Genomic DNA, 17,557 nt, shown 5'->3' on the forward strand with positions numbered 1-17,557 from the left:
TAGATAATGTACTGTTGTTGGGGATTTAGGAATGTAGGCCCCTTAATTACAGATCTGTTACTTCGAGTGTGTGAATCATGTGGTTTATGTTTCAGTTACATTGCGAACATCACAGTGATTTGCAGTATATATCTTACCTCAAATTCAGTCATTAATTTAGAAGCTTATTTGTCTCTCAGGGAATCCTTAAGCATAACTTTTACAAGAAGGAAAAGTTTTGGTTTGGCATAAGCTTTTGTTTATCACCTTACACATTATGACTACAATACTTTTATATTTTGTTCCTGCTGCAGCCAGGTAGTATTAATTCAGCTTGGGAAAATACCATCATTGTGAAAGGGTTGGAAACAGTCCACATTAACTTTCCACACGGTGAATTTTTTTTTTTTTTTTTTTTTTTTTTTTTTTTTTTGCTACAAGAAAGTTTTATTCAGCTTTGGAGAAACTTCTCATAATGAAGGGTTTGAGCATTCAATCTTTTTTGTCATAATATTTTCTGATTTATATTTCATTTCTTCATGCATTAGTTTTGATCTATACTGCTGCATTTATACTGTACTGTCTTTCTTTTCAATTTGCATCTTCATTATTTTTCTTCATCCCTTTTCATATTTTTTCACTCCACTAGTGGTATCCATCATTACTTTTTGTGTCTAACATGTCTTCGTCTTTATTCCTTAATCATTTGCATTACAAAGTGTCTTCCTGTGATTTCACCCTTACCAATTTCCTTATCTGTTTCCTGCACAAAGCTTACTTACATGATGAATGTATTGTATTTGATTTTAGATTTAGAGCTTCTAATGCCCAAGGCTTATTGATCTTGTGATGAATTAGTGTCCAGTGAAAGTGTCAAGCGAGTTATAAAGCATGTAAAATATTGCAGCTGTACCATAAGCTGCAGCTGTAAGTTCTTGTTGTTGTTGTTCATCATGAATAGGAATCTGAACATTACATCTTAATCAGCAGATTAGCTCTCAGAGTTTGTTTAATTCATTGGCTTTTTTTATTTTTTTATTACTGTATATGAATTCTGAGCAAAGACTAGCTTGTCAATTAACCCATGGATTGCGAGCCACAGCTCAGGCTGGGTAGCGTTGCGTTGTGAGCCACAGCTCAGGCTGTGCTGGCCGTGCATGACCGTTGACTACTCGACCCCTACACAAACTTACGCATGGCGCTACGCAAAGATGGAGAGAGATAATTTTTTTTTCTCTTCACCAGATGATGCCCTGGATGTTTATCTTCAAGTTTATAATATTTTTTTTTTTTTTTTTTCCCCCCCACTACTCCCCTACATAAACCTACTCATGGCCCTGTGCAAAGACGGAGAGAGATAGATTATTTTTTTTCACCAGGTGATGCCCTAGACGTTTATCTTCAAGTTTATAATAAAAAAAAAAAAAAAACAAAATCTGCATTTTTTACATACCACGGGGTGGGATAAAAAAAGGTAATTGTGCAATCCATGGGTTAAATTGTTCCAAGTTGCAGACTACATGTTGCTAAGTCCCTTTTCAATATTAAAAGCATGTAGCAGCAGAATGGTAAAACTTTCCATGGTGACTAAATCACTCTGCCTGTGTAATTATTGTCCAGAAATAGGATGGCAGAGTATTCATGGCAGTATCAACCCTCTGCTTCCAGACATCTTGTACAGTATGCCCTCAGAATTCACAGAAGTGAGGTTTCCAGAATCCTGCACATAGTTAAAGTCGCAAAACTTCTTGCGGATCTAAATATACTCAATGAACCTAAACTTACTCTGATTTGCTGATAATCATATAGATGCCATCTGCAGTCATTGCATAAGAAGATATTTAAAACAGCAGCATAAAAGCTCTTTCCATTCCTAAAACACCTCTGCAGCCTGTTCATATCAGTGCCATACCGGTGACATTGGTGTCCCACTCCATCACCTGAGTCACAGGTGAAAAATGGCAACTGAAATTAAGAAAACAGTCAAAAGCATAAATTATAATTATACACACATAAATTTTTTGGCATGCTGTATTGGAGAGACAATGCAAAAGCTATCTCCTTTGGTCAGTGGAATAGGGTCCAGCACAGTATTTACATTACCGTTAAATCAGTAGGCATCCATCATTAATTTTTCTTGATATGTAGCAGTTTCATGAGACATGGAATACATGCAGTCCTTATTGTATGTCAAGGATGTGTTCTAAAATATCATGGAATTTTTTCATACAGTTGCTACTGTAAATTGAGGGAAGTTGGCAAAACAGCCATATTGGTACCAGTGCAACTGTAATATTGTAGCCAGTTATTTCTGCAATTTATGGTGGATGTAATAGCAATATTAAGGTTAAAAAAAAAAGCAGCATATAGGAGCAAGTTTAAAGGTGTAATAGTAGGCCTGTGTATTGTATTGCAGTGTTGATGAGTGTTATGTTGTTATACTCAAAGTGGTGTACCTTAACCTAAGAGTGGCCTACCTTAAACTCAGGGTGGTGGACCTGCTCTAACGGCATCATTATACCAGCTCGCTTCCGCTGTGATGGCTGCTGCCAGTGTAGTGATGGCTCAGATGAGTTAAACTGCAGGCACTGGCAATACATTCAGCATTGAAGGAAATAGTTGTAGGGTGGTTTACATTCTGAAATATAGGGGGGTCCATCATGCAGTAAAAGATTGCCAAGGATTATGGTCATTTGTAGTAATGGAAAGTTCTGACATATATGTAGAAACATCCAGTTGACTTTACCATAATATTTGAATTTTTCAAAGATTTTTGGCTCCTATGCCCTCACTCTGGACAACTTTATGCACATTCTATATATAAAAGATAAGTTTTAGCATATACGGTGAAGCAAAACAAACTGAAGCAAATATTTGTTAGAATAGAATTAAGAATACAGTGATCCCAATTGTTTTAACGTACCTCAGTATACACAGCCAGAAGAAGCTTGGCAACCTTTCCCAGAAGGATTCCAACTCGCTGCTGCGTGGTGCAAACTACCGACATTTTGACATTATTATAGTTCTTTCATTTTAACTTGACCTAGATTTTTGTCCTTTTGTAACTTATTTCATTTAGCTCAGTAGTAGAAAAAGACAATGCTGTGGCTCTTAATCCTTTCCATAGCACTTCTTTGTGATTAGCATCATGTTCTAGCTTACACCTCAACATTCACGATAGTAGTTTTAGGCCAAGTTAGAGTAAATACAGTATAGTGTCCACTGTGCATCATATTTGATGTCCCTAACCTTTGTTTTATACAGTACTGTGTAGCATCTGTTTTTTATAACCATTGAATGTATGGTTTATTAGTAATTTGACGAAGCAGCCAAAAATCTGCACTTTCCACATCAGCAGACTGAGCTCTTCCCACAGCACGCAAGACAGAATGGCACAAAATGTGGGCCACCCTTTATTGTCAGATATTAATCCTTTACTCCCTTCAGTCCGATGATGTATTTTGTACCGTGCTTTATTCTTGCTACTTTTTTTTTCTTTTATGTAAGAAATAAGGAACTATAGGCTAGGACCCTGCAAGCTTGTTCCTTCCAAGAGAAAACAAAAACAAGATAACAGAGAGCCAAATTCAAGATCCATTTGTTTTGAGATACGTGGACACACTGCGTTTGAAAGACTGGAGATCACTGGTAGTAGAAAATACAGACAGAGGGAGACAGTTCCACAGTTGGCCTGTTACATAATGAAAGACATGGAGTAACAGTTAACTTTTGCATTAGAGAGTTGGACTGAAAAGGAATAAGAGTTTGTTTGCTAGACAGGTGCTATGTGCCTGCCATAGTGGTGGAGGAATGCAAGCAGACAGTTCAGAGGAGCAATGACCATTGAAGTAGTAACAGAAAAGAGATAAAGATGCAGCAGTGGAGTGAAGAGACAGAGGTTGAAGGAAGCAAATAAGAGGAGAGTTAATAAGATGAAAAGCCTTTGACTCCACCTTGTTGAGAAGAGCTGTATGTGGGGAGCCTCCCCACACATGAGAGTTGTACTCTACATAGGGGCAAATAAAACCCATGTATAAAGTCAACAACTGTGCAGGGGTAAACAAAGCGTGAAGTTGGCTTAGCACACTCAGTCTCTTGTAAGCATATTTTGTAAGAGAGGTAATATGATCTTTCCGAGATAAATCCTGCAAGAATGAAACCTCAAGTACGTTTGGAGGTGATGCAAGATTGAGTTGGATATTGTTAAAAATTAGAGGACACTCTTGTGAAAGGTTTTGTTGGGTTGAAGTTGTAGCTCCATACCATTTGAGAACTGAATCCATCCTGATATTGCATTCATTGAACAAAACTAACTCAAGAATATCCTCATGAAATTTCTAACACATTTTCTGGGACACTGTATGAGATCAATTTATAAAAATAAAGGCCAATATCATGTTGTAATTGAGAACTTTATGGCTGTGACAAATTGGACCAATAGATATTGTCTGTTAATTCATCAGTATTCTGTAGCTGTGATATTTTGAGTAATTCTGTTGTTTTAAAACTGTCAGTGCTTTTGTTAGGACACTTTTTTTTTTATGTTTTATAAGTATATACACAAGTAGTAATTCTTGCCGTTTGTTAAAGTACTGTTTATCATTTTGCTGCCTTTCATAACACTGTTGGTACAAGAGGGATAATTCTGCCAATATAAAGCTGTGAGATATTTATTACTTAAGTTTGGCAGTGATGTAGTGTGTAAGAATGTATATACAGTACTTTGCCTTATTTGATTGTAAACATTTTGTTTTTGTAAAGCTGAAATACCTGTGTTTGTTAGATAAAGTTACCTTGAGAAATAATGCATGTTCTTTTTACCAAAGTACTAATCCTCCTCCTCCTCCTCCATCATTATCATTGTCATCATCATCAGTGTCTTGTCTCCATTTATTAACCTTCTTATAGGGGATACCCACAATTGAGTTATCTTTCAGGCTTCTTTATCTCTACACTAAATGCTTTCTTCACTCTGTCTGACCATACTTTTACTTTTTTTTCCTCAGTGAACCATTTTGCTCTTCCACACTGTGTTCAGTCTCTCACTTCCAGCAGTACTGTCAGTCATACTAAAACCATATTTGATGTCCCACCTTGTATATTATACTGAACTGTGTTGTTGTTGTTGTTGTTGTTGTTGTTGCAATATTACTGTACAAACTTTCCAAATACCTAGCAACCCAGAAACTCTTAATAACAAACAGAAACTCATTGATAATGGTGGCCACAGCAGTATTATTTATATTTGTGAAGCCTACAACACCATACCTTTGAGTTCATGAGAAGAAATCTAACTTTTGAGTGTGGGTTTTGGAGCCACAGTCATCACATTAGGTGAAACTCATGAAGCAAATAGTTGAGATGTGGTGATGTGTCCAAGGCAGCCTCATTGTTGCAAACTAATAGTGCCATTTAGTTTGATCATCTCCCCCAGACTTCACCTAATCTACAGATACTGTACATAAAAAGTATCGGGCTGAACACCAGAGGGCATCCATTAATCCATGCTGGGTTGATTCCATGTAAGGTAGTTTTCTTTCCCATATTCAGTGTTTTGTAAACATGTAAATTGTACCTCATATGAGGCTTGCAGCTTGGCTCATGCAGACCTTCATTGTGCCTCGTATGGGGTCTGCAGCTTGACAAAGATTTTAAACAAATAAAAGTAAATGCCAGTCCTCTCTTGCCTCCTTCAGACTGTAGGTGCCCAAGGCTGGACTGTTGTAATCCAGAACATTTAAGGGAAGGAGACTAACAGGTTAATAATAATAAAAAATGTTACCTTTAGGATTCTAACTACCAGTAGTATGTAAACTATAGCACTTTCCAGCACAAAAGCTCTACCACCAGTCCACCAGGCATCCATCACGAGCTCAGGAGACATGTAAATCATGTTCAAAGAACATTCCATCACTGAGCACATAGTCAAGAAGTCAAATCTGTGAAAGCACCAAGTGTAACATAATAAAAAAAAAATAAAGAAAACTTAATAAACACCGTAATGACCACGAAATACTGTACCGGTACTATATGATGATGAGGCAGTCCAGCATGTATTGACAGGGCTTCCCACAGGCAGTGCTTAGCATCTGTTGGACATGGATGGAGATCTGGACCTATAGATCTAGTTACTTACATCCAGTACCTACATAAGTAACTAGTAAGTATAACCATGCTGTGATTAGGACTGAAGGCTGTGGCTTGCTATAACCTGCATCATTTTTGTGTTGTTCTTTGGTCTGATGTATTGTGTATGTTGTCAGTAATTACATTGTTGAGGGGCTTTGTGATTTTGGAAATTATAATTGAATGGTGTGGAATGACGAAAACCAGTTAGCCTGCTGAATTTGAAGACATAAGTGAGACCCATCTGCTAGATCATGGATGGAAAATTATTTGATGAATCAGGGAAGGAAATTGTAGTCAGCTTAATATATCAGTCTAGATGAGTACAGAAAGTCCTTATTACGTTTTGCCGATTTCAACATCCATGCTTTTAAGAAGTTCTGTTGCCAGTTGTAAAGCTGATTTGCTTTTTTTTTTCGGTTGACAACACCAGTTATATATATATATATATATATATACAGTATACTGTATATATAAAGGTTATGATAGTCTGAAGCACATCATCAACATGTAATGAGGGATTATTAGTGCAGTACTTCTATAATTGTGCTACCTTAGGTCAGTATGCAGATGATTTACTGACATTTGTGTTGTTTTGATTTTTTTTTTTTTTTCTGTGAAATATATTTGCTTAATACCAGTGTAAGATAAAATTTACTGTATTTGATCATTTGATAACATTGTGCACCACACATTAGCTGTACTTGATGATCTGCCCTTTTGACAAAGTATTTGTGAGGATTGCAAGTTTGACAGGGTATATGTCAGATTATGAATTTTTTGTGCTAGAGGGACTGCAGTGATACAGCATTTCTTCTTTGATTTTCTATACCTTCAGGATGCAAATTACCTCATTTGAATTTCATATTGGCTAACATCAGTTTCACTGTGCTCAGGAGAAACATAAGGCACCAGAAATGTTGAAACCTAACACAATTAATTACTTGATCAAGACTAAAAAGGTTTGTGTTGTATTCTAGCTTATGAACAATTTTATGTATTTCATAAAAGCTCCCCAGTAACCACAGAGTTAAAAAGGGATTTACAGCTACCATTGACCCTTTGATCATGAAAAAGAATTTGGTCACAAGCTTGTCAACTAGCTATACAATCATCACTCCTAGGTAGGAAGAATTTATCCACAAGTAAATAGAGTCAGAATCCAAGCTGAGACTCTCACTGTTTCAGATCTTGTTACACATCTAAGAATTATTTTTCCCAACAGTTTCCAGCAACTGTTGGGAAGTAGTTAACTGGTTTTAGACTTGGTTTGGCTTCCAGTCCATAGAAAACATTAGCTGTACCATGACCAATTGTAATTAAAATGGGATTCAAAAGGAGGAAATGCTGTGTCATTTATTTAATTGATGGATTGATTGGTTAATAATTGAGATTGAAATTATAAAGCTACAAACAATATATATGTGGATAATAAGGTTTAATATGCAAAATAACTTGCAAAAGAAGAGGGTGACATGGAGGCAGTGTGTTTGGGGCCACCCCTTTAGGATTAAGGCATCTGGCCATAGATGGGTGGATAGATAGCCAAATAGATGGATGGATAGATTGCCTCCTAAGCCCACAAGTATATGTTCCAAATTGTTAACCCCATTAATCCAGTATCATTATTTAAATTTTCTTCTTACTATTTCCAGACTATTTTATGCAGCTTAGATATATTTTTAAACCAGGAGAGGTTAGCTCTAGCATTCATTAATCAATTAAGTACAAACTGTTCCTCATAAATTAAATTAAATTGTCAGGAAGTAGCATGAATGAACAAGGAAAAATAAATATATATCTTTTGTTTTAAGGTGTTAATGGCTGTCGTACTTGTTCTTTTACTGAGTGTGGTCTAAATTGCTTTTGGTGTGCTGATGATTGTACATGTAACTACAGCCTTTATAGACCCACTGAAATAAGAGAGGCCTTTCCTGAATTGAATTTAATTATCAAGTAACAGTAAGAGTAAATAGGAAGGATGTCACACAGATGCCAGGTGTTAATGCCTACCTAGTCCTTTATAGCGTGTTTTAGTGTGATGATATTAACACATGTAGATTCAGCCTTGATATACCTCATAAATATGAGTAGGCCATTCTTGAATTAAATTATCTAATAGTAGCAAGAATACAGTTGACAGGATATCACCTGGATTGAAAGTATTGATTGCTACTTGTTCCTGTACAGAGTGTGGCCCAGACCAGTTCCGATGTGCTGATGATGGCACATGCATCCCATTGTACTTAAGGTGTGATGGACGGCCATACTGTCGAGATGGATCGGATGAAGCTGGTTGTGAACCCAGTGAGTTTTATTGGTCTTTTAATCTATATAAAATATCTCTAGCAGGAATTAATAATCACTTTGTCATTTTAGAGTCACTTCTTGTACACAAAGTCAACAACTTGTGTGATTATTACAGTACATACATTCTTAATTTGTATAGGTGAGTAATATGCAGCATGTCAGCCAGAATCTTAATCCCTGGTTAAGTCAAGTATCTAACCACACAGTGACAGTCATTCAATTATTTTGATCAGGAAATTATGACTAACTTGCAGCGGCCTCCACTCAATGTCGTCACTTCCTGTCTTCAGAAATGAGTCATAACTCAGGAACCAGTGGCCCGATTGGATTAGAAATTGTTTTATTCTTCAAGTTAGAGCGTTTTAATGGTACCTCGTTCCAACAAAAATTTGCGCTACATGTGCTGTTTGGGGTGTAATGGTAAAAAATAAACATACAGAAATCAGATCATTATAATGTAGATGTATATTCCTTTTTTTTTCTTTATTCTTCTTAAAAGTTCTGTATTCCTTAAGGTTATTGATGTTGAGGCCGTTATTATTTAAAATGCCATAGTTTAATTTGGCCAAATAGAGAAGTTGGACCACTTCATATGGTGGCATCATTATAAAACATCCCTCAACTCCTTGTCCCCTGACAAGAGGGATGTTGAACTTTAAGAGAGGAGCAGCTTCAGCCTGCAGTCCACCCGGTTCATGTTCAGATGAGCAAAGTTTATGAAAAAAACCATAAGTTTTGTCCTTTTAACACTGAAACACACTAGTAACTTTTAGAGGGGAAAAGGTCTGTTCGTCATGCTGTTATTCATCATTTTCTTCATCATCATCATCATCATTATCATCATCATCTCATTAGTGAAATAACTTGAAGAAGACAGGAAGCTCCAGTTAAAACCTTCCCCCCAAATACTCTAGGAAATACAAAGTGACGTACAGAACTGTTGCCATGCTTTGCTGTGTTCCTACATCCATACCAAAAGGATGGATTTCCAACCCCCACTTCCTCTCGTATTAGCTTTAGTTGTCTTTTTATGACATGCAAGGGATATGTTGGTTGTATTCTCTTACTTCAGATGTAGGTACAACATCTCTTATCCACTGCAGGAGATGAAGTTGACAGGTGACATAGAGTATAATGAGGATTTACTATACAGTGTAATGCAAGGATCTGTACATCCACACTCACTTACCTTCCTTTAACTCCATCAGTACGATGATGCCTCTTCCATTTTACTCTTGCACTTACTAAGCTATTTCATTCAGCACAGGAAAGCATTCTCAAATTGGTGGGTTAGATGTAACCCTCATTAACCCCTTCACCACAAGGGGGGCCTTCAAAGCTATAAAATATCACATGGTAGTAGTAACAATAAAATTAAATTGATATCCTCAGACTGATGGGGTTAGTCAATAGTTTCAGTGTACCTGTCACTGTCTTTCCCTACTAGGTACTCTCCCAGTTTTTCTTTTATCCCAACAGTCTGTGCTAAATACATTTCCCAGATATTTGAGCTCCTTCATACATCCCATATATGAATCATTCAGAATAACAATCTTCTATCTATCTATCTATCATTCTTTTTATTGCCAGATGCCTCAATCCCATAAGGGGTGGCCACAAACAAATTGCCTCCTTGTCTCCCTGTCCAGTGCCACTTCACTGGCCTGCTCCCAGCTCACACCTCTCTCTCTCTTATGCCTCACCACTCCATCCCTTCATCTCATCCTCAGCCGCAGTCATACCTTATTTAATCATACATTAGGCATGTGCATAAAGGAACAAACACACAATACTGAAGTATCCACAGTATATATTTCATACTGTACTTGTTATTAAATATCCTAAAATATAATGTAACTAGTAGATATTTGGTGAAAGCTAGCCATAATTGATATTTAACTTTACCCTTGTCAGTTTGAAAAAAAAAAAAAAAAAAAAAAAAAAAAAGTAAAATACTGGAACTCAGTCATTTATGCAGTATACTGTTAGTGGTGCTAGCGGTTATGCCATACCCCATTCTTTGGAGGCCATTTGTCATCTTTTAGAAATATTAGTCATTGCTAAATTAACTACTGTCTGCTAAATATTCCTGTATCTTCATCTTGTTGCTCCTTAACTAAAGAAGGACACATTTTGTCATGCAATTAGGTACAGTTTAGAATCATTACTTTCAAGTACTTTTAACTGTATAATTTTCCCCCCCAAACGCATTTATTTCAGCAGTGCAGTTCGTACCGGTAAGTATTTTTATTATGGATAGTAAGTTTTTTATGTCTAAGGAATAATATTGTAGAAAACCATGATTTTAATGAATGATAGGCAATGAGGAACTGTTTTTCTACCCATCCATCTCAGGGACATCTTATTTGTTTTATTTTTTCCACCTTCAGATTATATAATTCAGCTTAAGGAGAGAAGTTAGATTTTTGAAGGGGCTAGTGGAGACATCATCTAACCTCCTTCAGTTCAGATAATCTCTCCTAAGCTGAATAAACTGTTTGGAGTTAGCAAGAATAAAATAGATAGAGCGTTCCCTGAGTGTAAGTGGTTAATGGAGTTGCATCCTCAGGTTGTATTCTAAGTGGCATTGGAAATTTCATAACACGTCTGCCGTAGCAATTTATTCTGCATATTACATCTCAGTACAGTATTCTCTTTTTATATTACTTGTGCAAGCTGTTTCAGTAGTCAGTCTATATAAATAACACAAAAGAGAATATTTTCATGTTGTATTTGGCACATTGCACCTCAGAATTCTCTTCTTATATTACTTGTACAAACTTTTCAAATACTGTATTAAAATAAGATAAATAACAAGAGAATTAGCAATATATTCCGTACATTTCACCTCAGTAGGCTATCTTCTTTTTATGTTACTTTTGCAAACAATACAAATGACATATGAGAGAATATTCAGGTGTTATATGCAAAACAAATAACTAAGGAAGTAATGTTATAAAGCCTCCTATGCCTCTTAGAAAACTACCATGGATATGATGAGGGAAATTACCCTCATAAGTCATTTTATCTTGTTTTTTTTTTTTTTTTCTCCAGTCCTTAGTACTTTTCCACAAATTCCGTATATATTAAAGTGCCTGTCTTGTTATGCTTTGTATGAATTCACATATGATTTTACAGTTTCTGATCTCCTCAGTGTTTGTAAATGATGTGAAAATACCGTCTTCCATGTAGACTAAATGTTTGGACATTGACTTGTAAATTTTACATTTTAGACAAGTGGGAAGTTTGAAGTTTGAAAGCTATAGATTTTTTTTTTTTTACATTTTAATATTAAGGTTTATTGTGCTCAATATTATGCATAAGGTTTATTGTGCTCAGGTAATATACAACATTGTGACATATAATAGGAGAGTATTGATGATGGTGTTAATGATGGTGTTAATGATGATGATGATGGCACTGACAGCTTCATGGAAATTCATTCAAATGAAGGGTCATTATTTCAGTATAATGATGAACTGTAATCAAATACCTGTATGTGTTTTTATGGTTAAGCTAATATTTTAATGACTGCAATAGTTTCATGAATATAAGGCTAAATTGTCAATATGCCATATATGATAGTTGTGCAGCATCATGTTTATGTCAACAACATCATGTTTATATCAGTGTTTCTGTAAATTGGAGATATATTTTACGGTAAATTTATGTCACCTAAAGAATGTGTTCATATCATCATCATCATCGTCACCATCGTGTAAACATAGTCCTAATATCTGTTGTTATTGTTGTGTGTATTTTAATACGGTACGTCACATATATGGGGTTCCTGCAAAACTGACAGTTATTATTATTTACTTTTTACTCTGGATAGCAGCTGTACTTGTAACTCGTGTTTTATTACTGTATGTATACAGGTATTTACATAAACCATCTTTCTGTGTGCAATAATATGCATATGTATAAAGGGTAATGCATTTTAACCTTTAATTCAGTATTATTCTTATAGCTTCATTCTTTGCATATGGTGGCACACAGTGGAGCTGGAGCTACATGGCACTCAGTATCATGATTAATCGCCATCTGCAGATGAAAAAAGGCTTACACAATTATGCATGACCAATAATATCAAAAACATTAACATATATTCATGTCCATTGTCCAGTCGGGCGGTAAGACATCTAAGAAGGTATGGTAACCTGATAAGGTAGTTTGTATCCACCATCTAACCTCAGTGGGGTGAAAGGAATCATCTCAGTCCAGTAACAAGTTGAGACAGGAGGTTCATAACACCTCACTATGCTTGATATACAGTACAAAACCTTCCCAAAAATCTTTCAGTGTAAAGAACATGTGTATCCTTTACTACTGGATTTCCTAGTCCACCATGTTGCCATCCATGACTCAAGTCAAGGACTCTTGCTTATGCTGTTATAGTGGCCATACTGGCTTTTGCTGATTTTATTCTATCTGTGTAGACCTCTGGTCAGACGAGGCTATGCACTGATGTGCCACAGTTAAAATTGAAGAAGTTGGCTGTCACGTTAAATGCAGCCAGGGATGCAGGGTGGTTTCCTAAAATTTTAATGATCTAGAGTAATCTGTCATGAGGCCTTCCGTCACTTTGGATTCTTCAAAGCTTCGAAATGGAGTGACAGTTATTGGTTTTATTAAGATCATCATCCAGATCAATTTTCCCTCATTAAGAATGCTCTATAATGAAGTAGCTAAAATTGTATTCAAGGAGTTAAGGAAAGGTGATTGGACTGAAAGAGTTAAGGGAAAGTGTTGTATGGTTCACCAACCTCAGGTGACTGTCTGCACCTCTTGTGTCACCTTACGGATCGATTGAGATGTTGTGCTCAACTCTGCTTAGTATGGGTGGCCATTGTAAACAAGCAGAAGAGGCCAGCTTCCTTAATAGATTCAGTAGCTCTCACCTGGTGGAAAAACTGGTTTTTGTCTATGCAAAAACCAGTTATTTCCTTTCATACTGTAAAAGTAGAATGGTTCAGGTAATTTCTTCAGATTGTTCAAATTCTGTCATTCATTCATTTATTCATTCATTCATCATCTAATCTTACATTGCCCCATGAAGAGTGTAGGAGCCCAGGGTTAGGCAAGTTGGTCCTGACATTTAAGATGAGAGTGACCAGCCTCACTCATCCCTGAGTGGCATTACGTGAGCAACAAACTCCAGCCACCCCTTGGATATAAACCATCACCAGCTCAATCCGATTGGAACTCAATAATTACCCACTAATCCACCAGGCACCAAAATTTAGTTATATGGTTACCACCCAGTGTAGTAAATGGTTTCCTGGTGTATAAGAAACCATTTGGCTTGTCACCCAGTGTAGAGTTACCAACAGACAGAAGGAAGATGAAAGAATGAAGGAAAAAATGACAGAAGAGGGAGTGTTTTAATTATTTGTATTGTTGGTTTTAATGCCACAGGTGTTTATGCATTTTCAGTAATATTTTATAATGCTAACAATAAGGATGGTTATCAGTGATAATAATTCATACCATCCTTGTAGCTTCCAGAAGAAGTATTTTTGCGCATATAGTGTTATTGTATAGTTTTCATGGTTTCCAGCAAGAAGGGTATAGTAATTTTTAAAGCAAATGCATATCTTTGGCTCCCAGAAGTTATCTGTTGAACATAACTCAGCTCATTCCTAGTATACAAACTTACATTATGTGGAGGGTACAGTTAACACAGCCACTTCAACAAGACAACTTTCCATATGAACTCCTCACCCAACTCTCTGAAAGCCTTCCATACCCTTTACCATATGTGAAACAGGGGTCTAGGTGGATCACCTTTTCAAGAACAGAAAGTGGTGTTCCATGGCCCTACAGATAAGCTGTCCATCAATAACAGTTAAATATGGCATGATATTAGAACTGCTTGGGTCAGGTGTATGTAAGCTGTCCACCATGGTACATACATATACATACCTACATACATACATTGCTGTGCAATGTATAACCACTTATTTAGGGGATGAGAGAATTATTACATTGGTGTCTTGCATGAGTTCTTAAAACATGAGGTCTGTACACTCACAATTCTTCGGTTCTTCAGCACTTGGGCTATAATCAGACTGAGCAGTAAGTTGACTAACCAAGATATGAACTGAGCTGTTTATACTAACTGCTTTGCTACCACTTGAAGTAAGCCTTCTGGTTGTTTGCATTCCTCTTGCCTGCCTATTTTAAGAAATATTTAGTCATACAGTTTATCACAGTAGATCTGCATATTTTGCATAGATTTCAAAATAGCATCACCTGTGTACTGTGATAGTAGCATATATAGGGATATAAGCAAGACTGTTGATGTCTTGGCTCGGCACCGCACATGTATTATGATAAAAACCTGTGTAGGGATTAAAGCAGGATTGTTAATGCCTAGATTCAACTCAGTAAAAATCCTGGGACATGGGCTTACATACAGACAAAGTTGTGATTCATATGTACATATCTCTTGCACTAACCTGCATAGACAAATGTAATGAAAAGCTAAGAAAATTACCATACGGAAAAATAATTATTCTGTGGTTATAATTATCATAGGTTAAGATCGCTACAGAGGCACATTGTGTGTCCCTAGAGTAAACTACTGGTTGCCGCCAATTAGACCAGGTATGGGATTCTCAGAAATATCTACGATTGATTTCCTGTAAAATCTCTGATTCGTGTTGACAGGTAGGACATGGAAAGGAGGGTGCAGAGTTTTCCCATGTCTGTTATTCCTCCTACCAATAACACTTTAGCCGGAAAAATTATCATAGGTTGTGTCTGTTTCCTGCTGGAAGAAAAAGAGAGTAAGAGTACAAAATCTTCCCTTGTTTCTCATACTTCCTGTTAAAACTGATCCAAGATATGACAGGAAATTGATCGTAAATATGTTTGACATTCCCACCTCAGGCTAACAAAGTGCCTGACTCATCCCACCACACCAAAAAAGACTTGATAAAATCCATCTTAATTCCTTCAGATAAAATCCATCTTAATTCCTTCAGATCTATCTATCTATCTATTGCCAGACGCCTCAATCGTGTTTGGGGGGGCCACAAACAAATCGCCTCCACGTCGTCCTGTCCCCCGCCATTTCACTGCCCTGCTCCCAACTTACACCCTCCTCTCTCATATACCTCTCCACCCCATCCCTCCATCTCATCCTCAGCCTCCCCCTTCCTCTTCCCCCCTCCACCTCACTCACATACACTCTCTTCGTCAGTCTTTCACCCTCCATCCTCTCCACATGGCCAAACCACCTCAGTGTGTTCCTCATAACACTTCCTATCACATCCACATCCACACCACAACGCTCCTTTATATCCTCATTCATCAGCCTGTCTCTCCATGTGACTCCACAGGCTTCTCTTAAATAACTCATTTCCACTGCTCTCACTCTTGACTTGTGTCCTTCCAACAATGTCCAAGCTTCACTTCCATACGTTAGAGTTGGTATCACAGTACTCTCATGTAGTAACTTTTTCACTTCCATGCTCACTTCCCTGTTTCTTATCACTGCTTTCAAAGAACCAGCAACCTTTCTTCCCTGCTGTACCCTTTCAAGCACTTCACCCTCCAAACCTCCATCCTTACTCATCACACTACCCAAGTACTTAAACGTACTCACATTTTCCAATTCCTCACCATCCAACCTCACTGTACATTCACTGACATCACCTCTCTCAAGGACCATCACTTTACTCTTCCCTACATTCACCTTTAGATTCCGTTTCTTGCACACTCTCCCAAACTCATCCACCAAGCCTTGCAGCTCCCCTTCGTCTTCACTCAACAACACAGTATCATCTGCAAACAACAGTACAGGGAGTTTCCAAACACTATCCTCTCTCACCAGGGCCACTCCAACATCAACTACCCTACCTTGTACAAATCAGTTACATAATATTAATTCCATTCTTGAAGACTCCAAGTGATAATATTCAGCTTAGGAAGGAACAACATGAGTAAAGGTTTATTGTGGTAGTATCTATTTCCTTCAGAATGAAAAGTCTCCCTTGAGTTGGAAAATATTGTCTTGAGGCTGCAAGAGTAAATGGAAGTACAGTTAATGTCACCAGATTCAGGTTATTAAAATTTTACAGTGCATATCCCCCAAACAATGAAGATTATGATATCAATAAAAATAGAAACACTCTTAGGAGCATAATATGAGGATATTGGAGATCGTTTCGTTTCGTTTCGTTTTTAAAGGCTCCAACATGCTTGCATGTGTCGGCCTTGGTCACCTAATGGCGGCTCTCCACGCTGCACGATCCATTGCAGCCTCCCTGTTCAGTGGAGATGGCAGATAAAAATACTCTAAGCACACACACATGTGCATTGTATGGCTGTAAGGATAAGAATGAGAGCCCAGGTTGACCCCTTCAGTCTGATGACATCTTTTATATGGCTCTTGCTTCCTTCAGCCAGTTTTATCACTTTTAGAGGGAGACATGAGGTAGTGAAAGGGGACATAAAGGTTATATCTAACACCATAAGTTCAGAAAGTCTCTCCATAGTTTAATAAAAACCATCTGGATATAACAGTTGTAAGCAAAAACTACATCACCAGATTGAAGGAGTTAAATTGTGTGGTGTGCACAGCCAGGCAGAATGTTTGCCCATCCCAGCCTTAATTTACTAAACCAGTCAGCCCTGAGTGTGTTATCAGTTATAGCACAGGAATAGTATGGGAAATGAGAAACTGTTATGGGACTGATGTTTATTGACATTTTGCCTCATGACTTCATCTCAGTACAACTACCATGAGGCAAAGCATCAGTACATAGCACTCCCATATTGGTGTTTCATTTTTCAGTTTGACTATAAACAGTATATCGTTGCAGTGATAGATCAGTTATACACAAAGGAAATTCAATGCTTATCCAGTTCCAGCTTGACATCTGTTGTACTTAGCTTATTAGGTTTTAGTGAAATCAGTAACAACTGTTGCTTGAACTAGAGGACTTTATATTAATCAGTTAGTAATTGTATCTGGTGATTAGCGTAATATAATGCATGTTATTATAAATGCCAGCTTGTCTCCCATTTACTACCATGTTGGACTGTATTTCAATAGAAATTAACTAACTTTTTTCCAAGACAGTGGTGGATCCAGTGTTTCATGAGGAAAGTTGAGATTTTGATGACAGAGGTC

The 17,557-nt window shown here is 37.1% G+C and overlaps 1 protein-coding gene across 1 annotated transcript in view; it reads left to right on the plus strand.

Annotated features, from left to right (window-relative positions):
- Nucleotides 1-17,557, plus strand: part of trol (terribly reduced optic lobes) — a 466,521-nt gene that overhangs the window by 226,390 nt on the left and 222,574 nt on the right. Inside the window, exon 30 of the mRNA XM_080271051.1 lies at nucleotides 8,296-8,412. Within this exon, the coding sequence (XP_080127177.1) occupies nucleotides 8,296-8,412 (117 nt within the window). The remainder of the gene's footprint in view (nucleotides 1-8,295; nucleotides 8,413-17,557) is intronic.

Source organism: Coenobita brevimanus, chromosome 44 (genome assembly GCF_032717465.1).
Source record: "Coenobita brevimanus isolate Jiangsu-jjx chromosome 44, ASM3271746v2, whole genome shotgun sequence".
Lineage (NCBI taxonomy): Eukaryota > Metazoa > Arthropoda > Malacostraca > Decapoda > Coenobitidae > Coenobita > Coenobita brevimanus.